A 26,316-nucleotide genomic window follows, 5' to 3' on the forward strand; every position below is an offset into this window, starting at 1 on the left:
ATATTAACAAAATTCATTATTAATCAATGTCTCAATATTTGAATAACAAACGTTTAATAGTATACAGTCGAACTTGGTTATTACGAGGAATATGGGACCGACTGAATTCGCTTGTTATAAGCGTTACTCGTTATATCAGAGAATAGGTATTTTTAAATGAGCGGTCACATAACACAAAAAGTCGAAAATAAAAAATCTGAAAACCATCGTAAAAATCCCCAAAACAAGCATGGCATTCATAAACTACAAAAGAAGTTGTTTATTGTACGTACTGACTTCACAATCTTGGATTTTTTACTTATTTCAACCATATGCGTGGATACTTTGTGTAAATATTGTCGGCGAAAACACCAATTAGGTAGGTACTTAACTTAATCTGATTCCGGCGCCATCCTATCGGTCGGATTTTATTGCTTAGGGCGAATTAATGTTTTTAAACGATTGACATTTTAGCTCGCTATAACCGAAAAGTAGATTGTTATAAAAGTGAAGAAAATCATAAACTAAAATGTAAACGAATGTATCCTCGTTACATCCAAGATCTCACTATATCCGTGATCGTAATAACCGAGTGCCACTGTACCTTCTTTGACTAATTATGATATTTGAAATCATTTGTATGTGTATTTATGTTTCAGTATAAAATTAATAAAAGTGCAAAGAACAATATATGATGTACACGCAAACAGGTGGAAACAATAAAAATTAATCTTCAAGAAACTAGAAATAGTCTAATATTTCAACAAACACAACACCCACATGAAAAAAGTGGTTATGTGAAATAAAATGTGACCATTATTGCAAATTCACTACTAATTATTGTAAACATAGAAAAGGCAAAAGAAATGTGAATTAGTAATAATCGTAATAATTAAATAAAAAAGTACATAAATAATGTTACAGTATTCTAGGAAAATGAATCGATAAGATTTTTAATTCTATATGAACACAATAAACCATTAGTATCTGATGACCCCACACATCCCTAATGTAGTATATAGAGGTCCGCAGTGTAGTAGGTAGCTAGTACTACCTTGAAGAGACTTTTTTCAAAGATTTATGCTATATATTCGCAAAGCCCATAACATTTGGGATGGGAAAAGTTAGGGCGAAGGTGTGTCAAATACGGGTCTAGGACGATTTGGCACCACGAACTGGCCTCCGGCGATTGGCCTCCGGTAATTGGCCGCCGGTACAATCGGACGCCGACCCAATTCGACGCCGACCCAATTGGCCTCCGGGAGGATTGGATGCCGCACAGTTGATTTAAATGCGCAAAGGAATAGACGTACGTTACGATTTGTTGGAGTAAATAAGCAAGTCAGTTTAATATGCTTCTATCTTCTCAGTAGTTGTACCTTATACATTTCGCGCTTGACACATTTTTAATATAGATTGAGAATAATTATTATGCCTTATGATGTTTATTAAAAGAAAATAATTCTTCCCTCGTTAAAACTTAAAGATGTGCATAATCAATTAATTTATTGTCTATACATGGGTACTTATTTATATTTACAACAAATATTAAAAATAATGTTAGATGTTAGAATGAAAATAACATTATATTTCAGCGTTTTATCGACATAATATTATAATAAAGCTTAAACATGTACCTATATTATTATGCATAAATGCGTATTTTAAGATAGTATGAAATTACAAACAAAATATTAAGTAAGTTATCTGCTAAGTATAAATGTTTCAGTAGTTTGATTGATAAACTACTTAGGTACTGGGTGCCGGACGAAATCCCGAAAGCCTAAATCCCGAAAGCCGAAATCTCGAATACCGAAATCCCGAACGCTGAAATCCTGAATGGCCGGAATCCCGAAATCCCGAAAAATAAAAAAATGTAAAATACAAACATCAATAATTGCGCAATTTTTGCAAGAGACACAAAATCCATTCGTTCTACAAAATGGTCTCTCCTGAAAAAAAATTGCGCAATCGCAAAAACCCATTTTCAGCGCCTCTTACAAATATTGTGCGATGCACGATTGCGCAATTGTTGGTGTTTGTATTTTACATTTCTTTATATTTCCACAAAAATGGGTTTTGTCTCTCTTGCAAAAATTGCGCAATTATTGATGTTTGTATTTTTTTATTTTTCGGGATTTCGGCCTTCGGGATTTCGTCCGGCACCCAGTACTTAAGTAGTTTATCAATCAAACTACTGAAACATTTATACTTAGCAGATAACTTACTTAATATTTTGTTTGTAATTTCATACTATCTTAAAATACACATTTATGCATAATAATATACATGTTTAAGCTTTATTATAATATTAAGTCGATAAAACGCTGAAATATAATGTTATTTTCATTCTTACATCTAACATTATTTTTAATATTTGTTGTAAATATAAATAAGTACCCATATAGACAATAAATTAATTTAATATAAGTTTTAACGAGGGAAGAATTATTTTCTTTCAATAAACATCTTAAACTGACTTGCTTATTTACTCCAACAAATCGTAACGTACGTCTATTCCTTTGCGCATTTAATTCAACTGTGCGGCGTCCAATCCTCCCGGAGGCCAATTGGGTCGGCGTCGAATTGGGTCGGCGTCCGATTGTACCGGCGGCCAATTACCGGAGGCCAGTTCGCGGTGCCAAATCGTCCCATTCCCGCCAAATACGCATTACTCAGATCCAAATTGTATAAATTTCAAAACACAAAGTGAATTATCTTCAAATCATGGATCTAGTCACCCATATTGCCATTGCGCAGTGCTATTTATAATTAACATAGATTAGTAATGCCAATATGTATTCTTAATTTAGCTTATTTTAATATTAATAGAATGTACAAAAACCATGTAATTAGAGCAAATAAATGGATTTCCACCAATAGCATGTTTTGTAATAATTGTACTAATATTATCAATGGCAGTATAGGGTAATTTTTATTTTATATTAAGTCAATAGGTGGTAGAACTCTATCATAATGGTTTTGAAACAGTTATTTTCATTCGAAGTATAAATTTAATGTTGTAGCAATTTCATTCATATAACATATAGTAATATAGTTTTACACTAAACACACAAAGATATGTCATATCAGTATACCACACACATAATTATCATATGCAGGTGCAGTACAGTTTGGCAATAGGGTGTTCATTTGTTTTGTTTTAATTAAAAAATACACTCAAACACAAGTAGGTAAGTAAATTACCGAAAATATAGTATACTATAGTATTTGACAAAAATATATTATTTTATTTTTAAATTAGCTGGATATACTGCAACATAACAGCAAATTGGCATTTTTTAGACATTGAATGAATGTGAAAATAAAAAAATGGAATGATAGAATCGCCATTACAAATAGTGACATGAATATTTATGCAATTATACTAATTTCAATCTCATGTGAATCTAAAATCAATTTCCATAATAGAACCCTTTGTGATTGCATTATTTTAAATAATAAAGCGACATTGCTTTAAAACATCAATTAAATCCATTATCCACTAAATACAACCATGAGTAATTTGATAACATAAGGCAATATATGGCAAAAATACAAAATAATATTTATTAACTTTGTGCTGACTTTACTATGGTTATTTTAAAAATAAAAAGGTGACAAATAAAATTTAATATTAATTGATAGTAGATTTAAGAAAAAAACATAAAAATTTAAAATCTGTAATTAAAATAATATGTAGACATATTAGAGGAACTGCGAGGTGTCCGGGATATTTAAAAAGTGAAACTTATTAATCAGTAAATATATTAATGTCTGCGAGGTTTTCAAATAACCTAATATAATATCACGCCAATTATGTCCAGATATAATATCATGTTTTGGAAAGAGTTTAATGCTAATGATAATCTTTGGAATAAATAAAATCATATAACATCAGGATCAATGTTAAGATTACTATTAGGTAACTAAAATTACATTTCAATTAGGTATCTAAAAATAATAGGTGTAATAATGTAAATATGGTACTTACATATTTAGAACTAAAGTATTTAATACAAACGTTAATACGTTAATATTGAAAAAATTTGATCAAAAAGTAACTTGAATCATCGTGACAATATGTAAATTTCTGTAAACTGAACCATAATAATTATTCATTCATCCTTTAAGGTCGGACATGATCTTCAAAAGCATATGCCCATATTAAATTTACAATGGGTATTTCGAAATACTAATCAATAACATTTTTGAAGTTATACTTTTGAAATTGAGAGCTACGCACCCACTCCGTTATGACAGTATGAAAATATCTCCGAATCAGTCAGCTGTATACAAACACATTTGATAGTAGAATTTTTCCGTTGCCTAGGCAATGAATTTATTATTGTCGGCCATTTGCAATTCCTTACGTAAATAAACGATTAAACGTCAGAGTGACAGTTGTTACTTTAAAAATAAAAATAATGAGAAATAACATGATAGAGCTAGTTGAAGAATCTAGGTTATCACAAGTTTTGTTTTGTTACGCCAAAGAAGTATAACTTCTAACGCGCGTACATAAATACACGCACCGTTTTTTTTTGATATGCCAGATATTCCAATTTTGAAATACACTATTTCTACCTACTGACTACTCGATGACAGATTTTCAAAACAAATTAATGTTGTTATGCTGTTATTAGATCCTAATGAAATTGTACATTCACAACTCTATATTAAAATAATAGGGAACTGTTTGCAAAGCACAGAAATGATACTAACAAATGGCAAGTTCCAATCCATACCACATAATATGATTCTATAGGGAGTAGAACTGGGCAGCTAGTATGTCATCATCAGTCAGGCTCCATCCACTGTTGGATGATGGCCTCCCATAGCACCCTTCACTCATCTCGTTCTTTTCTGCCATGTACATTCACCAAACTGTATGAATTTGTCTACATAATAGGTTTTAGGTCATCCCTGTGGGTGTTTAGTGGCCCTTGAGTACCACTGTATGATGGCATTTATCCAGCAGTTGTCCATTCGCCGAGCGACATGTCTAACCCATTGCCATTTCATCTACTTAGAGGCCTCTATCACATCGCGTTTTCTTGCCTGCTTCCTTTTCCATTGGTGTCTTTTGTGATCTTTCCGCGTTATCCGCGTCCAACATGTTCCTTTCTATGCGGCATTGCGTAATTCGTAACTTTAGGATTTCTCTTACACTAAGAGTCCATGTTTTACACGCATACGTCAGCAATATTAGCACACATTGATTGAACACTTTATACAATGACAGTGGAAAGTCACTTTTGACATTTATCTTTAAACCTGCTTTGCGGCTTTTATTTGCAAGCTCCTACATCCTTTTCTGAAGGTCTTCTGGGTCATTTGAAAAGACAACAATGTCGTCCGAAAAACGTAGGTGACTGAGGTATTCGCCGTTAACCCATTGGTCGACTTTATTTTTGTATATGGAATACTAAATTGACTACCAACAATCAAACATGAATAATTCAAAAAGTAGGTATTATGTATATGTTTTAAATCATTTGATTTTTTGAACATAACTAAAAAAGAATGCTTTAATATGATTAAGACAGAAAAGAAAACAAAAAAATTTAAAGGTAGATTTTATTTTTTTCAGAATTTTAACTTTAGTGCTAAATAAAAAACCAATTACGTCCTAAAGGTATAAAAACTAGTTGTATTCTAAAATCGAATCTATTTTCGTATGATAACCTATAAAATATTTGAAAATTATTGACATGTGCTGTACTTTTCGCATTTCTAGCAATAAGTGTAATTTTGCAAACTTACTAAACTGTTCCACTACGTCAAAATACAAATGATAATTTTGCTCTTGTATTATCCAGTACCTAAAATTGCTTCAAAGGTTTGTAAATAATTTCATTCTCAACACTGATAATTTTTTTAAGTGCATTCTATTTAAAACTTGGTTGGAAACATGAATGCTTATTTTTTTCTATGCAGTAAACTGTTTTAATAAATATTGGACTAAAGATTCAATCAACAAATGTCATAAACTGAAAATTAAAAAAATATTTAATGTTAATGTAAAATAGTATAATATTTTTATGTGAATTTTTTTTAAATCCAATATTTTATACTGGTTGGAAAGAGTTCCTGCTATTTATTATATTAATTCTATAGAGAACTTCTTTCTAAAAACATTTAATACCTGAATATTTCAATAGATGCCCTAATATCGTGAAAAAAAAAAACATTTCCAAGTACCTTTTCAAACACAAGAATTTCTCGTGTTTTGGTGCCAATGAGTTAATGAAAGGTTGGTTACATCCTCAGATAGAACAGATCTTTAATTTTAAAAAATCACAACCTTGAAATGGGATTGATCACCAAATTTTCATATAAATATTTGTGTTATGTTAGTGCCAACTGTGGAAAATTTATTGAATCAATTCTACATACTATATTAATGTGAATTAATGTTTTCATCAATCCAGCATACCTTATCGCGACTATTATGTCTTATATCCTTCGGGTATCACTGAAATATCGCATTAATCCAGCAACCATCATGTCTATGAGCTATGTGTCCAGGCTATCTGCATTTAAAGGTTCAGCGAAATTACATGGCAACAAAGAACAAGAAATCGAGATGAGTGTAGGGGGTTAAGGAGGGCTTGAGGAGGCCTTCATCCAGCAGTGGATTGAAACAAACTAATTACACATACATTAAATATATCAAAGAAAGATATTTCTCATTAAAAAAACTTTAAATGAAAAAATATCTCCGTTGTTCATCTATGAAGTTGGTTACTTTTCACGGCAAGCCGGCAATAAAAGACGTAACATTAATCAGAATGAAAATATATAAAGTCTAGTATCTGCCCGCAAAATAATAAGCAATGTGTAATTAAAAATTGAATATAAACTGTTTAGAAATATTAAAAATATTTTTATCAAATGCAAATTATTTTGTATTCCACTGGTATGGAAATCATGTATAAATGCACTGACAATGAAGCAATTGTGGACGTATTTCAAGAAATTTTCTAATCTTTCACCGGAAGTAGTGACATACGGTATCGCTAAGAATTTTTTTTTACTGAAAATACATAAATTTTTACTATTTGAACTGTTCAATAGACATTTGATTTGTTTATGTTTACAAGTGTAAAAAAGTGTTGAGTTTCAAGCAAATATTTGTGTATATACAGTTGTTACACCCAGTCCAGATCAAGATATATCATTTCGTGAACTAATGAACATTGTATACAAACTGTTCAAAAGTTATATCAAAAGTGTAACCGAACATTTAATATGTTTTGATACAAATTTCCATGTATTTTTGTCACTTAGTGAAGAGGTCTTGGAACCTCGATTATGTTTTCCCATTTATGATGGAGAAAAACCAGGTTACACTATATGGATTTAATGGTTGAACTAGACCAGATCTTCTTTTTGCAGTTTCGAAATAACACGGTTTAAAAAAGTACCGATTATTTTTTATTTACATTGATTTTTTTGCTTTAACAGTTTAAAAAAACTAAAAAGAATAAAAATATGTACCTATGTACATATTTATCAAAAAATTGCATTGCAATGGACAGCGCGCCACTGGTGCACACATATGTTGTCACCGGATGCCGCCCAGATATACATACGTACATACATGGTGCCACTAGTCAGTCACTTCGGGTTCGATACGAGAGACTCACCACGCGCTTCGGCGTCAACGTCATTAAATATTTCCGGCGATGACAGTGATTTTTCGCAGTGAAAAACACCAGTAAACAGGTACATTTATTGTCAAGTAGCGACACTGAATGAATATATTTCTCTATGCTAAATTTAATTTAAATCGAAAACTATGTATTTTTATGTATAAATAATAAATAAATTCGATTTATTTTTGAGTTGAAGAATTTTGTAATTTGAGTTGATTTTAAGTAATGGAACCTATCTAACATTATTGTATGGGCACCTTATCTTTTTTACACAGTTTTGTTTTGCACGGTAGTCTTTGGTACGTATCCCCCGTGCAAAAAGAGGATCGGGTGTATTGGTATGTTGATACATTTTTTATTATAAAAGTTACTTGCCTTTTTCAGTGAAATTTGCTAACCAATGTACTCCATCACCTGGCAATGGACTAGGATAGAAAGGTGAAACCCAAGATAAGTACCATTTATCCCCTAGAACAACCATTAAATTTTTTTTCCATCCTTGATCATAATGAACATTAATCTCTTTTTTCGATTCTGGAGTAATCTGTCCTTTGATGATCACTCGGTAATGGTATATTAATAGAAAACCACTAAAAAGGGCAACGAAGAAATTTATTATTAAAAAAAATATATAAAAGCTATCTAAATTCATTTCAAGCGCAACTGCTGCTAAAGGAAACAAAAATCTTAAAAAATTGTACCATGTTGACCAATTAATGTTGGCAAAATATATGACAAATACAATATTAAAAAAGAAGGAATACAATGTTGAAATAAATACATGAAATACAAACATGTAGAAAAATCTATGATTGAAGTAACCAATGCAGCATCCGAAAAAATTGCAATGATGGTCCCTTTTCAGTATACACACATCGCAGGTGGGGCAATGCCAGGAACGTGGTGGTGCTAAGCACTCGCAGACAGCACAGAAACGCCACCCTTCCGCTTTAGGGTGAAGTATTCGTCCTCGTACAGATCCCGGGCCTTGTAATATACCTTGGAACATGTTCCCGACAATATTATGAAGTAAAAAAAATGACATCGACAAATGAAACATATAACCACAGCTCCACCTTTCGAATATGCTTGGTAATACAATGCATACTTCGAAATAGTAAAACCATGGAATAAGCACTAATGTAAGGATAATGTGAAAAATGTCTTGCCGGTGAGGTAGATATGCGCGCAGCATATCTGATGTTCTGCAAAATAAAAAGAAAATATATGTACTTAATTAGTGAAATTTATTCACACTTATAAAAAAAACAATAAAAACCCAAAGATGTTATAGCAAACGACTGTAACAACATTCAACTCGATGCGGAGTGTCTGGGACTCATGACTGTACTCAGTTAACACCAAATGCCGCCTATTTGATTGACGCTTGCATTCAGACAGTCCTGATTTAAGGTAGCAGGTCATTGTGAAGGCTCCTCAGAGCAACTTAACACTGAGCTTTGAGAACAGATTTTTGTGGTGAATACTAGGTGTGCAATGGTAAAAATTTAGGAGTAGGTAACGCGGAGATAAGAGAGCGGACCAAGCGGCCTCTTATCATGCTGAGAGGGAAGAGACAATATTGGAACTAGCTCAGCTATGTCCTGCAGATGCCGCAGGAGAATTTCAACATGGCTTGCCTGTTCTTCAAGCCAACCACATTCTGGCATCCTCGAAGGTCGCTAAACACTATCCACAGAGTGTAAACGGTAGAGCTACAGGATGCTGGCATGACTTTTTAAGACACAAGAAGACCGGCAAGCTACAGATATTCATGGAGGTGCCATATGGTGTCCATATATGCAACATCTATCAAAAAATAATAAGAGAAAGATTTGTAGAAATCCTTCATCTACCTACCAAACGAAGCCTTGTGTGATTTGTTTTTCAATATCGCAAAAAGCGGTTTCAGTTTGTCATAAGTGTCATTTTTCTATACAACAGACAATAAATACCATTCCGACTGTTCGGAGTTTGTTTGAAAACTAGTAGATAAGCGAGGGCAGAGGGGTCGCTTTTAAAACTTCACTTTTATATTATAATTAGGGTTCACCTCTATATTAGGACTTCAACATCTCTGAAAAAACCCATATCTTTGACAGCAACAACAGAAGTGACAAGTACTCACGTTTTAGTATCCAATTATATAATCCAATAGTATGCCAAAAATATATTATGACAATGGACAACACGTCTCACAAAACTTATATAACGATTTTTTATACAAGATTCATGAAATCTTTTTAAAATAATAGCATTTGTACGTCATTCGATAATAAAATTTTATACCATAGATTTATACGGTTTTATTAAACATAGACAACAACAGTGTTTTGACACTGACAGCTGAAATCATAGACACTATGATACGCCACTATTGTAGCGTAGATACCCTCTATAATATTAATAATATATTATTTATAAGGGGGAGAAGCATAGAAATTCATTATCAAATTAAAGCTTAAAACATATTTTAATCGATCGATACCTATCTAAATACAATGGGAAAAATAAAATATATATTTTTTATTTCAAAGAGAAAGCGACAAATTTGAAAAAACGGCTAAAAATAAGGGTTCTACTAAAATACATATTTATTGTTCGAAGTAATTTCTTGAAACAAAATTATCGATTTAATGTTGTTTAATAAGTTTTCTTGGAACTAGTTTATCTCTTTTGTCAATTAATTTAGTTTTTTTTTTTTTTTTTTCAATCTACAAACTATCGATTTTTACGAAAAATAAAAATGTATTTTTTTCGGTTATTTTTCAATAATTGCATCACGTGACCTTAGAACAACAAGGTATCATCTGGCATTTATACCAAGCTGAGATATTGAGCTTCAAAGTTTTGAATATGAATAAAATCTTAACTATATGCAGGTCCATTTACCTGGATCACCCAATGTTAAAACTCCAACTTTCTTTGGGTGCATTTGTTTGTGCATCGTTAGTGCACGTTTTTGCACGACTTTTTTTCGTTTGTGCACCTATAAGCCTCCCCCAAACCAAAGCGAATATTCGCAGCGAATTCGCAACGCCCTCGCTATCGCTGTCGCTACCGCTTGGATTTGATGCGAATTTCGCGTTTGGCCCCACACCAAAGCGTCAGCGACGCAGCCATAGACTAAATAATTTTATTTACGCGCCAGATTTAAAATTGTAAATATTATTAATATTTTACGCCAATTATTCTATAATTTTTATGAATTAAATATAAAAAATACACGTACACTATAGCGCTTTCAGAATTGCTACAACTTTTACCCACTTTGCGTAAAGTGTATTTTAATTATCTGAAACAAGGTGGCAGCATTGGATGCAGCCATAGACTAAATACATATACGAATGTCAAAGTGACAGTTGTGTGTTGACAAAATGTACACGTCTTCTGAATGCTTATTACACGCTGAAGATATAATGAGATGGCGTGCGACAAATTACATCGACATTTAATATAACCTTACTTTATGACAGGGCAAGATTGCCATGGCTCATAGGTAAGATAGATTTACTCAGTTTCATAACTGCACATATTATAAATAAGCATTAACCATGAAGGGTTAACAGGATTTGAAGGTAATATGCTATTGAAATAACATGTCTCCGTTATTTGAATTGTAGGTTTTGACTATTTTGCGTTTCTACGCAGAGGGAGCGTACCAAAAACGGGTAGGCCAAGTCTTCTGCGCAATGAGCCAGGCATCAGTAAGCAGATGCATAGGAAACGTGTCCGATGCTATAATAGCAGTGCTTAGTAATACTTACATACAGTCGCCATACAGCGCTGACAGTCTTTAGTGTTGTGTTGATACCCTCTGATCAATTTATACAATATTACAATGTACATGTCATGTAACTAGAGTAACTGCGCATAGACACAACAAGTAAATTACCTACTCAATAAGAATTTAACGGGAATATTATTTTGTGTCGGTAAAAATATTTTTTAATTTCAGACTTCAAGAAAGGGCAGGTTTCCCGAAAATCATTGGGTGCATTAACTGCACCCATGTGCGAATATACCCGTCATACTTGGAGACTTTCAAAAATGAGCGCAGAAAATTTTCTGTAAATGTGAAATTCGTAATAAAATCTATGTTGTTTCTGATACATTCATATTCATTACGTATAATATCATAACATGACATTTATTTTTATGCAGGTATCTGACATGTCTGACATGGACATTCTGGCAGTGAGTGCCAGATTTCCTTTGAGTGTTTATGTTTATGACCAATTCATATTTAGTGGATCGTTGGTAAAAACTGAAATGAAACATCTACAGAACGACAAGAATTGGGAATTTTGTTTTATTAGGGAAGTATGTTAAACTTTACTTTACTATGGCAGTACCAGTAACAAATATTTTTGTTTGGTTTATATTCATCCGTATTTTGTATAGGTACTTCAAAGGAATCAAAATTTTGCATAGGTATGAATATGATATTTAATGAAACAGTTTTTTAATTATTTAAATCCTGATTTCTAATATTTTTACAACTTTCAGTCGAAAACATATTCAAATTAACAGACTGTGTATATTGAAATCATTCTAGTGCCACCATAGGCCAGCCAGACTCACTACACGGCTGCCCGCTGTTTGACCAGGGATGTGATTGAGTGTTTTTGGATAATGGACCACACCAGATCGCATAGCTACAGCAACAAGTGCAAGACCAACCGTGGCTATACATACAGTATACATGTATATATTAAATATAATTTATGTATATTTATTTATGGCTTATACACCGAAACAAAATATGTCACTTAACTGTACTTGAATATTTTTGCAGGATCATTCAATAAAAAATACTTGGTTTAGGTTAAGAAAGTTTTAATAATCATTATTGCACAGAATACAAGAAAAATATTTATATAATTATTAGAATTACAATGAGCTTTAAAAGTAACACGATATTGTAATAAAATGGACAAATATGAAAAAAAATAACAATAAATTGTATATAGATAGGTAGACAGGGTTCAGATGATTCTGCAGGCGCAGGCGACTCATTTAGGTGTCAGTATTGTTACTTTCAAATGACAATAACACCGTTCCAATGTGATTCGGTCGTGCCAGAAGACTCTGTCCTTCCTCTATTTAGTAACCGGGCGTTTTACAACTTTAAATGAAAATTAAGTGGGTATATAGATAGTATATTTTTTCTAGTATAATATTATTTAATTAGGTGACTTTTTATTTCTTTATTACTTGAAATGGTGTTTATATGGTAGATGGATTATAATGGTTTTGAAATATAGTTATTTTTGTTAATTCTACTTTAACTGAGTCATTTACCTTGACAGCTGTTTCGGCACATAAACTCATTTTCGGAACATTCAACAATAATTTGTGATTATAAAAGAGCTACAGGTCACGTAGCAAATTAAATACGCTTAGTTAAATAATAAATACGTACCAAATATTTTACAAAATACACCACATACATCCATCGAATAATATGGTATATAAAATACAGATTCAAGTATCAAATAATTCTTGGATAAATAGATGTTTATGTAAGTATATGTTTTTTTAAATACTTACATGATACTGTGTTGTATAACATTTAAATTTATATTTTTGATTTTGATTGACATACTTAAATGTACCTACATAAATTTGTAATGTACAGTAGGTACTTAATTACATTTTTAACATTAGGAAATTACCATTATTCGATTCTATCCACCCGCCATGTCTATAATCACCCCAACGCTGGATAGAAAGAGACATCACACAAAATTGGCTGTTTGATAATAAATGGTAGTTGAAAAATATTTTAGAGTATGATTATGTCCATAGAAACAGGTTTTAAGTCATTCATATTTGTCCGAATAATGTGTAGCAGAAAAATAGAAATTTTAAAAAGGGTCTATTCAGTATTCACCCCATTCTACGGCAAACATTTTTCTTAATAAAAATAGGTACATCAATAGAGGAATCATAAAATGGACCTTGGCCCTCGCCCACGCCTTATTCATCCTTGTATATTATATTATCACACTTAATGTTTTGGAAAATTCATTAACATTGTGCACAAATGCCACTTTTGTTGATTGACACTTCACTTAGTTGATCTCTTTGTTCACGTGAAGTACAATAAAAGTATGTAGCAGCGAAGAACTAGAGACCGAAAATAGTAGAAGGAGCTAGAAGAGGCTTTCATCTAGCAGTGGAATGACCCCGACTGATGTTTATGATGAAATATTATTTTATTCCTGTTAATGCCGGGGGTTTCATTTTTAATTTCTTCTGGTGCTTTGTACCTACGTTGAAAGGTTGAAGATCTTTGCTAAAATTAAATTCATCACAAAGCATTAGTATATCTCCAACATCATTCAGGTAGGTATCCATGATGATAATATAATATTATGTACTTAGAGGAGGTACCTGACCTTTATATTTACATGCACATAAAATTATTAATCTTATTGCCTAATGCAGACCAAGATATACCTACCTACATAATATTACATGAACAGAAGTTTAAGAACATCTCAATTAAGTTTAAAATGTTTGTAGGTAGGTATACAAATTAATGTGAAACAGAAAACATTGGTTATGTTAGGTAGGTACATGGAACATGTAGATATTATCTTGGTTTGCGGTCGGCACTGGGCAAAACCAGTTTATTAGCTCAATATACCTATACATAATGAAGGAAATATATACCTAGTAGGTATATAGGTACATAATATCGTTTTTGTGATTGAGGTCTCTTGAGATCAAAAAACAAACACAACCTAGGTATGTCCTACTGTAAATAACCCGATAGTAAGTAGTATGTAAGGTTTTTGGTCTAAAACCTTACAAAATACCACAATGACGACATGGCAGTGGCGAAGGGTGGAGGTAGGCTGTTAATATTCGCTATAAATAGTTTACACTAAACTTTTTTAGTCGTATGTTTTTGTTTTTATTGAACTAAGACTACAATTTACAAACGGTGTTAGTTAGTTATTAAAAATCAATTAAACCATGCCTAAACGAAACCATAATAGTTTTGGTCTAATTTGGGCAATACGACAAAATTGTGCACACTTTTTCATTCATAGTTATTTGTTTTCGTTGGATTAAAAATACATATTACACATATTGTTGGTTATTTTTTTTAATTCATTAAGCCCTGCCTAAACCAAACTATAATAAATAAAAAATATTATTATATATATAAAATATTCAAAGTTATGTATGATTTAATTGTATAATGTTAGTTATTTTATAGATAGACATGTATTTTTTGACTATTATCTATTATGGCTTGGTTTCTCAGGGTTTAATTAAATTTTAAAAACAAACCAACACTATCTGTAAAATGTAGTCTTATTTCAATGAAAACAAATATGTATGTCTGAAAAAGTTTAATGTGCACTGTTTATGACGGATCTTAACAGCCTACCTCCACCCTTCGCCACTGCGACATGGAGTACCTACTTATCTACCTATATGTATATTATATCTTTAGCTACAATAGAAATGCTATGCTGCATAATGTTAGATGCAAAAAAATAATCTTAAAGACTACCTATCTAACCTAAAAAAATATTATCAACGAATATAAAATGGGTATTTACGTGACCGATACCGAATATGATTGAAGTAGGTATTGTAAATGATACCTAATTATAACATTATTGATATGACTGCTCGAAAGTCGAAACCAAAACGTCAAACGATCGCAATAAGTTAGAACTGTCAGTGCACTAACAATCAAAGTTATAAGGTTTCTGTTATTAAAGGCTGTGCATGACGCAAATTAATAATATGTATTTTTTAAATATCGGGACCTTAGATTAAAGTTATTTATTTATAATAGCGTATTCATCCTGTCAAAAAACTTTACATACTTTGGTTAGACAAAGATAAAATATATTATTATGACGACCTTCATACCATTTTCAACAATTTCCCTGCCAATTTCATCCCATATCTTATCTTTCTTTCTTATGTTTTGTAGTCACTGTCAGAGAAATTATAAAGGATTGGATATTTCCGGACCAACTCGATCAGCTGCTCAATGCCTTCGCCATTTTGATTTTACTAATTCCCTTGGCGAAATTGTCCGCCGCGAATAAATTCGCTGTCGACAGAGTTCCCGAAAATCGCAGCGAATATTCGCTGCAAATTCGCACTCAAGACGCAAGGCGGTCGCGCAAGCGTGCTCTGTCCCGTAAGCCAATACGAGCTTGATTGGCGAATAATTCGCTGCGAATATTCGCCGCGAATATTCGCTTTGGTTTGGGGGAGGCTATAATAACCGAAAAATTCCAATTTCAAATTGGGTGTTCCAGCTAAACGTTGGGTCACCCAATGTTGTATGCAAAACCTGACTGCGTGGGTCTAAAAAACATTTTTTTAGTGAATTCTCTTGTCGCATAACTAATGGGCAATTCTGTATACTTTTTAATTTTTTTTCTCATATAGTGCGTGAGATATTTGATATCAAATATTTGATGAATGTTAACTAGAACCACCCAACAAACTTTTTTAACTTTTTACTAAGTCATCAATTTGTCTATTATTGGCTTACGTTTGTGCACGTGCGTTTATTGTTTTAGAGATTATATCGTGAGAGATATTATTTTTTTAAATTTAGTGACTTGATACTTGAACCAATAAATTCGCCTTAAATTTTTTTTGTTAAATGTATACGATAATGTATATTTATTTAAACGTTTTTAATGTTTTTTTTAATTTTTATCTCTTAAATTCAGCTAGAAATTTGATTTTGAGTGGCCGTCAAGTTTGAACACCAAATATTTATTTTCCACATTTTTTAAATGCATACCTTTGAGTAATTTTATTGCATGTTTTTTCATGTATTTTTCATTGTTTTTCCATTAAAATTACGCGAAAAATTCGCAATTTTGTATTTTCACTAAGTACTAAGTCAAAATATCCCGAAAAAAAACAACCGCATCAGTATGGATGGTTCTGTCAAAAGAGTCTCATAGCACAGACAACCCGACTGTAAAGCCTCCCCAAACCAAAGCGAATATTCGCAGCGAATTCGCAACGCCCTCGCTATCGCTGTCGCTACCGCTTGGATTTGCTGCGAATTTCGCGTTTGGCCCCACACCAAAACGTCAGCGACGCAGCCATAGACTAAATAATTTTATTTACGCGCCAGATTTAAAATTGTAAATATTATTAATATTTTACGCCAATTATTCTATAATTTTTATGAATGCAATATAAAAAATACACGTACACTATAGCGCTTTCAGAATTGCTACAACTTTTACCCACTTCGCGTAAAGTGTATTTTAATTATCTGAAAACAAGATGGCAGCATTGGAGGCAGCCATAGACTAAATACTAATGTCAAAGTGACAAGTCTTGACAAACAAACAAAATGTACTCAACAACGAACGACGAAGAAGCGTTTTTATTACTATGCTTGGAAGAGGATGATAATGCCAGGTTTGACTATTCACACCATTACGTGTTTTATTTATTTTTATCCAATTCATAAACCATTTTCGACTAATTTACCCACTATTTTTCTTCTCAGGGAAAAAAGAAAATGGATTCATGACATCAATTTACAGAGAAGAAGGTATGGAGAATACCACACTTTGATGCCTCAACTACGCAAATATGAAAAGCGTTTCTTCATTTATTTTCGTATGACCTTCGAATGTTTTGACGAAATATTGAATGCCATCACAAATGACATTCGAAAATGTGATACAAACTATCGCGAAGCCATCTCGCCTGATGAACGGCTAAGTATTGCATTGAGGTAAAAAAAGATGATGTATAATGATATAATTAAGTATTATTATCAACATGTCTAAATAGAATCACAAAGATTATGGGAAATATATATATTCGCACAATTCAATAGACTGTTTTCACAAAGCACTGACAACATTTAAAAAGATGTTTATCACATCAGAAATGGATGATATTCACAAATCAACTACAACTGTCAAATGATCGATTTGCAAAATACATAATTTATATTCATTGCTCAATTCTATATTGTCAGTGAGCTATTGTAATTTCATCGATTTAGTGTGATGTTGACATTAGCGTGTACCTATTCATTAGTAATATCGTCTTATTTCCCATGAGTATACCTGACAAGTATGCTCTTTTTCTTTGATCTCCACAGCATACCTCTTTCCAAAAGTCACCCTTTGCCAGTACTGTCTATACCTACTCACTGTACTACTTTACCAGTTGGCATTGCATTTTAGCAAATTACAATATTTAATCAATAAAAATTATAGTGTGTTTTAGGTGTATGGATGGGGAGATATGTAATAAAATATCTTGAAAATTTATAGTAAATTTATTAAACACAATAATTCCGGAACATAAACACAAAACTTTGGAAATAAAAATAGTAAGATGAAAAAAAAGTAATTTAAGTAAAGATTAAAAGGATTAAAAACACACATACAACTTCCTGGCATAACAGATATTAAACATGCATCTATGTAAATCAATAAAATAAATCATTATAAGATCACACATTTTTCTCATCATCTCTCGGTCAAGTTATTACACATTACACGTTTTCACATGAAAGTGAACATAGCATTTAGGTATATTATGTAATATTATGATAACATTGAAAACAAAATTTATTTATGTACTTACTTCCATTATTATTTTTATATACATTAATACTGAATGATCGTTTTGACATTATATTATATTATTGCAAATTTATGAACAGTATTATTATTCAATATTTGTTTGCCGCTGGTTTCCTGTAAACCGACAAGAATCGTGTTTTATTTAGACATGAATTTTATCTCAGTACTATACTTACGCTACGGTACTACACCCACGGTGGCCGCACGGCTTAAGCGTTGGACTATCACGCCGTGGGTCTCAGGTTGGAATCTTGGGTCTGGCAAGTACGCATATTGTTTTTCAATTTGTGTGTGAGTCAGGGTATGGACCTAATAGGTTGAGCAAGTGGCTGACATCCATTTCTCGTAAAAAAAACAAAAATCTGTCAATACAAACCTCCACTCTGTGGAGGCCCATATGATCCTATCAGGATCGGGCATGGTCGGGAAAAAAAAAAAAAAAATTACTATAAGAAATTATAAATAAATACCTACTGATCCAGATTGAAAAAGGCAGTTAGGTATATACAGCAAAGTAGAAGATACTATTCAGTATAGACGTTTAGAGAATTGGGTTTAATTACATCTTCTTCTTTCTTCTTCTTTGCCCATATCCGCCCCTTAACTGGAGCATATGGACACCACGCGGCGCCTCCAAGAATCCCTGTCGCTCGCCAGTCTTCTTGCTTCGTTCCAGGTCAAACCAGCATCCCGTAGCTCCGCCGTATACACTCTGTAGATTGTATTTAGCGGCCTTCCAGGACGCCGGAATCCGGTCGGCTTGAAGAACAGGCAAGCCAGGTTAAAGTTCTCTTCTGGCATCCGCAGCACGTGGCCGAGCCAGGTCCAACGTCGCCTCTTCACTTTCAGCGTGATGAGAGGCTGCTTGGTACGTTCTCTTATCTCCTCGTTGCTCCTAAAGTCATACCACCGCACACCCAGTATTCGTCGCAAACATCTGTTTTCGAAGCTCAGTATACGGTTGCTCTGAGCCTTCGTAAGGTGCCATGATTCGCTACCGTAAAGCAGCACCGTCAGAATGCAAGCGTCGAATAGGCGGCATTTGGTTTTGACCGAGTACAATCGTGAGTCCCAGACATTTCGCATCGAGTTGAATGTTGCTCCAGCCATTCCCATTCGGATAGCGAGCTCTTTCTGCAAAATGCCATCTCCCGTGATGTGTACCCCCAGGTACTTGAAGCTGTCGACGCTCTCGATGCTCTATCCATCGCTAATCAGAGGGAAATCTGGATCAGGACAGGTGCTATTGCACAAGACGTTGGTTTTCTTCGCGTTGATTTTCAAACCAACGCGAGAGGAGTTGTTATGCAACCTGTCGATTGTCTCTTGAATGCCCTCGATTGAGTTGTCGAATAGGACAGCATCATCGGCGTATTCCAGGTCGCATAGCTTCACCGTGGGGGTAACAGGTATGCCTCGGTCGGGTGGTATTGACTTCCGTAGTATGAAGTCAAAGAGAATGATAAAGAGAAACGGTGCAAGGACACAACCCTGTCGTGACTCCGGTCGTGACCCCGAACCATTCCGTGACAGTGTCTCCAATTCTGACACAGCATTCGCTATTCTCGTGCAGGCTTTTGATTATGGCAATGATCTTGGGAGGGATCCCGTATGCTCCCAGTATCATCCAGAGGGAGGGGCGGTGCGGACTGTCGAAAGCCTTCTCATAATCCACAAAACAGCAGGCCATCGGACTGTTCAACTCATGGCTCTGCTGGAGAAGACATCGAAGGTTGTGGATTTGGTCTGCACACGCTCGACCAGGTAGAAACCCGGCTTGGTTTTTCCTGAGGACGTGCATTATTGGGTCCCTTATTCTCATCAAAATGATGTTTGCCAAAATCTTTCCCGGAACACTGAGTAGCGTAATGCCTCGGTAATTGTCGCAGCTTAGAGGGTCACCTTTTTTAACCCGGTACTCGCTTCTGTCACGAATGTAGTACGCGAAATTTCGCAAAACTACGGGGCTACAGCGCTTCTGTCACCAATGTTGTACGCAAAAATGCGCCGGGCGATAATGTAGAATATACATGACGCATGGTTTTGAAATCTGTACCATAATTTGCCTTGTTTCATTACCAACGGTGACATATATATAATATTGTCAAATAAATTTTATTACAATACTAAAACTTCGATGTTTGACATGCCTTCGACAGGCCGTCAATCTTCGCTCATTTAATTTTGGTTTGAAACATCCCGCCACTTTACTGCGTATGCGCAGTATACGTAATATCACTGTTGTGAGAGGACTGTGCAAGGAATCGCTCTTGTTGGTTTTCCATACAAAATATTACGTATTTTACGCGATCTATTGTATTGTGTGAATTTTATTATAATATTTATGAATATTTTGTCTGTGTTATTGTTTATGTGTTTTTAACTATACCATGCATGTGTATTAAACTGTTATAAGGTGTTTTGACTATATTTTTTGGACTATTTTACCATTGTTATCGTAGTGAAACTAGTGAAAATCCATTGAGGTTGTTGCCTAGAACTTGAACAGATCATTTGCCGGAACACATTCCGCCCACGGCAAATAATAAAAAGCCCAGAAGACGCTGTCATGTGTGCGGAAATTCAAAAATTAATAAAAAAAAAGTCTCTATCTAGATATATGTGTTGTCTTTGCAATGTGGCTTTGTGTCTCAGTCCGTGTTATAAAATCTACCACTCTTCAAAACAATTTTAAATATGTAAAGTAAAAATAAATATGTAACTCAGTAATAATATTTAATAGCTGTTTAAGTGTCTGCCTAAAAGTTTGTTTAGTCTAAAATTATTGTGCTATATTTACGACCCTAGTCAGGGAAAAAACATTATGTGTGATTTTATTACCACTTGTGAAGTGTTCACTTCGTGTCAAGTACGAGTGTGACGAATAACAAAATGCAAGCCTTGCAGTGCTCCATATACATAAAACAAAATGGCGGAACCGTTCTAAATTGTGAGTCTTTGTATAGAATTTATTTCTTCGGATATTTTTGACATTATGACTGATTTATTACAGTTTTTTAATGTTGTAAAATAATTTGAACATGTCTAGGCGCCTAAAGAGCCATAAAACTCATTTTTTATTGCCATTTTTATTATGAAACACAGAAGTTAAACAAAACAAAAAATGTCACCGCGGAGAGTGAATTCGTCATACCACAATAGCCCCGCGAGTGCCGGGTTAAGAAGTGTGATGATTTCACCGTTCACCCAGTCCCTTGGGCAGCGCTCTTCTTCCCACACCTTTGTCATCAGATGAAACATAGGGTGCAGGATTGCGCTCAAGCTGTACTTGAGGAATTCAGGATGAATCCCGTCTCTCCCCGGTGCCTTTCCGTTCTTGAGCCTTTTCACAGCCGATTTTATCTCGGTGTGCGTGGGCGGGCAATCGGAAATGTCGGTCGCTCGGGGAATGTCCAAAAGTAAAGCTTCCGCAGATATGTCAAAGGGATCCAAGGGGGGTGGGCGGTTCAGCACTCCGCAGAAATGATTCTTCCAAATCTTCTTGACGCATTCTGCGTCAGACTCTATTGCTCCACTGGGACCACGAATGGCTCCGGGAGTCGGTGGTCGCCTGCCGCAGACTTCACGGGTGATTCGGAAGAGTTTCCTGGTGTCATTTCTGCTTGCTGCCTCCTCTGCCGCTTCAATTTGCCGGTTCATAAAATTGCGCTTGTCCAACCGCACGGATCGTTTGACTACCCTGTCTTGGGTCTGGTAGTCAGACCGGCGGTCCTCGGTTCGGTCGGGGTCTCTCTCCTCGTCTCTCAGGGCTTTCAGCCTGGCTCGTTCACCAATTTCAACCCACGTTTCGTCAGACATCCACTTTGGCTGCTCACTCCTTCTGGTACCAAGGACGGTACGAGCCGACGACACAATCGCACTCTTTATGAGGCTCCAGTCCGCCTCAATGAGGTCGGATTCAGATTTGTGCCGCTCGTAGATACGATCTACACTATCTCGTACAGCAGTTTCGAAGTCGGTCCGAATTCTTCGGCGTCGGAGCTTCTCAACGTCAATTCGTTCGCACTTTGGAGGCCTCGCCTGGCGACTGAGTTTTACTCGGATGTTTCCAATAAGTAACTCATGATCGCTATGGATATCGGCGCCTCTGTAAGTACGCACGTCGAGAAGTTCCTTTCGGTGCTTCAAGCTGTATAAGAAGTGGTCAATCTGCGTCCTCGTGCGTCCATCAGGAGACGTCCACGTATATTTGTGAATGTCTTTGTGGGGAAAAACAGTGCCTCCGATTGCAAGCTCGTTCAGAGTGGCGAATTCTACGAGCCGCTCACCATTATCGTTGGGGTCACCGAGGCCGTGTCGTCCCATCACCGTGGGGCCAAGCACCGGGTCTGCTCCTACTCTCGCATTATAATCCCCCATTACAATCACGCGGTCTCTTCGGGGGATGGCGGAGACTGCCGCGTGGAGAGAATCGTAAAAAGCATCCTTTGTCTGCGCGTCGGCATCCTCAGTGGGGGCGTAGCACTGAAAGACGGTCAAGGAGCTACCAGGCGTCTTGAAGGAGGCATTAACTATGAAAAAAGATGATGGCAACTCATGCGTGTACAGTAATTCTTGACCATTACAATAAGCAATTCCATGATGAAGAACATAATATAATAGGGCACAATAATATCTGGACATATTTTTAGTTCAATAGATTTCTAAAATAAAACTATTCAAAATTAATATTTATTTCAATTCAATTCAAATATCAATTTTTTCAATCTCCGTATCTTCGTGGCCATCCCATCAAAACTTTGTATGTCGTCAGGTTCTTCGCATATTTCTTCGCATACTTCTTCGCATATGTTGGATGACGTTTTGGCGAACGTCAGAAATGGTCGGAACGACGACATTTGGTCGGCCTACATCCATTTCTTCTTATATATGTTTTCTTGGCCGGTTTTTGTTTTTCTGGACCGGAGATCCTTTGCATATGTGTCCCGTAAATTCTTCCATCTTTTTTTAGCTTGTTCACCTAAACAAAAATAATTATTTTACAGATTTCTTGCGACCGGTGATACTTTCTACACAATTGGCCATAGTTTTCAACAGTGAGTGCAATCGTGACACAAGTTTGTGAAGCTATATGCAGAAAATTAGAAAGTGAATATTTACCCCAACCTACAACAGAAACTTGGAAACAATCTGCTGAAGGGTTTAAGAATTTATGGCAATTTCCTAACTGTATCGGCAGTGTAGACGGTAAGCACGTCACCATCAAGTGTCCAGGCAAAACTGGCTCTAACTACTGGTGCTATTTAAATAAATTTTCAATCGTGCTTATGGCTATCGTTGGACCAGATTATAAATTCATATGCGTCGACATTGGTGGTTTTGGCAAGAACAGCGATGGAGGAATTTTCGAGACTTCCATCATGGGAAGACGATTTGAAGCAAATAAAATGAATGTTCCGGGACCTAAAAATCTCCCTGGACAGAATCAACGTTGCGAGCTCGTCTTAATCGGAGATGAAGCTTTCGGTCTGAAAACATATATAATGAGACCCTTCCCATATAGACAATCGAGGACAGATCCTTTGAAAGAAAATTACAATTTAAAACTCTGCGGTGCAAGAAGAGTAGTTGAAAATGCCTTTGGCATATTGGCTCAAAAATGGCGAATATTTTATAGACCAATAGAAACAAAAGTATCCACCACAATTCTTATTTGAAAACGACATGTGTTTTACATAATTTTGTGCGAACAAAAAATTGCAATGATCGGTTTTTTGAATTTTTAGAACCACCGGAGCCTGAGCTTAGAGCTTTTACTAATTTAAACAACGATCCAAGACGTGCAGCGAGATTAGCATTTTCTACTCGAGAAAAGTTTGTAAACTATTTTAATGAATGAATACTAAAATAATTACAGGTATAGCCAAAAAGTTAAATTGAGATTAATCATGTGCTGTTATGCTGCATTGCAGTGCCTTTAATAAAACTTACTGTCACTACATATTGAATATCATTCTCATATGGCATACCTATATCTAATAAATTCAACATAATACTCGTATATCATATTTCAATAAGTACTCAATATGATTAATAGTTTGTGCACATAACGTCTATTTAAAACTGACAATAATTTGGAATCAATATTAAAATAGATTCATACTAGGTACCTAGCAGTAAAACAATTAATTTAACAATAATTAATAGTGTCTAAAATTGTGTCTGATATAATTGATGTAATATAATATATGTATATTTCGTTATGGCTTATGGTACGTTTACATTTGACACTAATATCGTCATATTTATGTATGACACCATATTCACTTAAGTGTAAACAGTAAGTATATTTGTATCTGCCACTTATTTTGCGTGTGTCGACTCTCACCTACCACTTATTCAATCTACTTATATACGCAAATGTAAACACCGCGTATTCGACAAGTTCGAACTTGGAGCGATATATCACCGAAGTTGGACCACCGTCTACTTTTATGTCAAGTACCTGACACAATATTCGTAGTTTGACGGGTACCTAGTGAATTGCATATGTATATTTCTAAAACAACGGACAATCAATAATAATAGGTAAACCATGAATGTATGCCCAACGTTTACGTTAATAAATGTACTGTAGCGATCTGTCAAAAATCATAGACAATGAGAAATAAATCGGATGTGCCGTGTTCTATGGATTTTGTTCGAAAATAAAATATCGCTTGTTCTCGGCACATACGATTAATTCTGATGCACTCTGTGAAGAAAAAATGCGCTTCAAATGGTATTACCTAATTCATTTTGGCCCACACCTGCACTCGTATTAGGTACGATAATATTATATTGAATATGCAATGACGATCAAGTGCTAGATATCGCAATGTTACTGTTAATCGTTCTTCTACGCATTTCTGAATTGTGTGTCTTGTTTTTTGGCAAAAGGTCCAATCTTGCAAACTAAAGTTCACAAATTGAGTTGGATCTTCGATTTTAAACTCTGAGATTAAACGGAAGGCACCTAGTTCTTCTCGTCGCTGAATCCATTCCCGCACCCATCTAGACCATTTTTTCCTCCTTTTTGTTGCCAAAAGACTTAAAATAATAACACTCGCTGCTTTCTTTTTTAACATTCCCATATTGACAACTGACATAACGTTTTTGAGAAGTATACAAAATAAGTGTCCGAATAAATTACAATATCATATGTAAACACCGCATATATTTATTCCAATGTTGCCATTGAATAAAGTGTCGAGACTTTATTTCAACGAGAAGTATACCAGAATTTTATGTCAGATCCATGCAGGTGTAAACAGTAAATGAAATTTTATGTCCGACACATAAAATAAGTATACGGGTATAAGTGTCAGATGTAAACGTACCATTACACCAAAACAAAATATGTCACATAACTATTACTTCAATATTTTTGCAGGATCATTCAATAAAAAATACTTGTGTAGGTTAAGAAAGTTTTATTAATTATTTTTGCACAGAATACAAGAAACTATTTATATAATAAGATTTATATTATAAAATATTGTAATAAAATGGACAAATATGAAAAAAAATTACAGCAGAATAAATTTTATATACCTAGGTAGAATTATTAGTCTTTGTCTGCCAGAAGAATTTTCAAAAGCATCCCCATCTCATTGTGATTTGACAGTTATTCCTACCTTATAATTATATCATATTTTATAATTTGTCTATGTATATTTATTTTTATATACTTACATGATATATATATAACATGGTATAACATGTACATTTCTATTTTTGGCAAATATATTTCAATATTATGTAAATAGATATTTTGTTTTTTTTTACCTACCTGTTGTGTTATTTATGGTCATAACCAATTATTTATTCCGAAATAAACTAATAACCGTAGTATTTTGGATACTCCTGTTAATTACTAGAATTACTGTTATAAAAATTAAAAACAAAATGAATTCACTAATGTACACTATTTGAAAATACCTCAGAAATATATCGACCTACTAGAAAATATCTTTACTATAATTAATACTAAAATATGACACTGAGCAGGACTTGAACCGTTTGTGCCGAAGGTACTGACATCCGAGAAAGGTTTG

At 34.3% G+C, this 26,316-nt stretch overlaps 1 protein-coding gene and 1 long non-coding RNA gene across 3 annotated transcripts; one reads left to right on the plus strand and one right to left on the minus strand.

The window, feature by feature from the left end:
• Window positions 1–2,572: 2,572 nt before the first annotated feature.
• LOC147079486 (putative palmitoyltransferase ZDHHC24) lies at window positions 2,573–9,949 on the minus strand. 2 transcript variants are annotated; one of them, XM_085941430.1, is made up of 2 exons: window positions 9,769–9,949; window positions 2,573–8,845 (listed from the first exon to the last, which is right to left on the minus strand). In XM_085941430.1, exon 2 carries the CDS (start codon window positions 8,833–8,835, stop codon window positions 8,008–8,010), a length of 828 nt encoding a protein of 275 aa, XP_085797556.1. In that variant the 5' UTR covers window positions 8,836–8,845; window positions 9,769–9,949; the 3' UTR covers window positions 2,573–8,007. The 2 variants fall into 2 exon arrangements, with proteins under 2 accessions (XP_085797556.1, XP_085797563.1); XM_085941437.1 differs by lacking the exon at window positions 9,769–9,949 and adding an exon at window positions 9,501–9,658.
• Window positions 9,950–16,955: 7,006 nt separating this feature from the next.
• On the plus strand, window positions 16,956–26,027 carry LOC147079487 (uncharacterized). The gene is made up of 3 exons (XR_015069805.1): window positions 16,956–17,072; window positions 17,164–17,394; window positions 23,266–26,027. It is a non-coding gene; the product is annotated as an uncharacterized LOC147079487 (long non-coding RNA).
• Window positions 26,028–26,316: the final 289 nt, after the last annotated feature.

The sequence above is a fragment of the Rhyacophila brunnea genome, unplaced genomic scaffold, assembly GCF_057557595.1.
Source record: "Rhyacophila brunnea isolate RB1 unplaced genomic scaffold, BYU_Rbru_1.0 scaffold_1, whole genome shotgun sequence".
NCBI lineage: Eukaryota > Metazoa > Arthropoda > Insecta > Trichoptera > Rhyacophilidae > Rhyacophila > Rhyacophila brunnea.

Excerpts from the sequence above, each read along its gene's own strand:
- LOC147079486 (XM_085941430.1), bottom strand. The coding sequence starts at position 8,835 with ATGCTGCGCGCATATCTACCTCACCGGCAAGACATTTTTCACATTATC.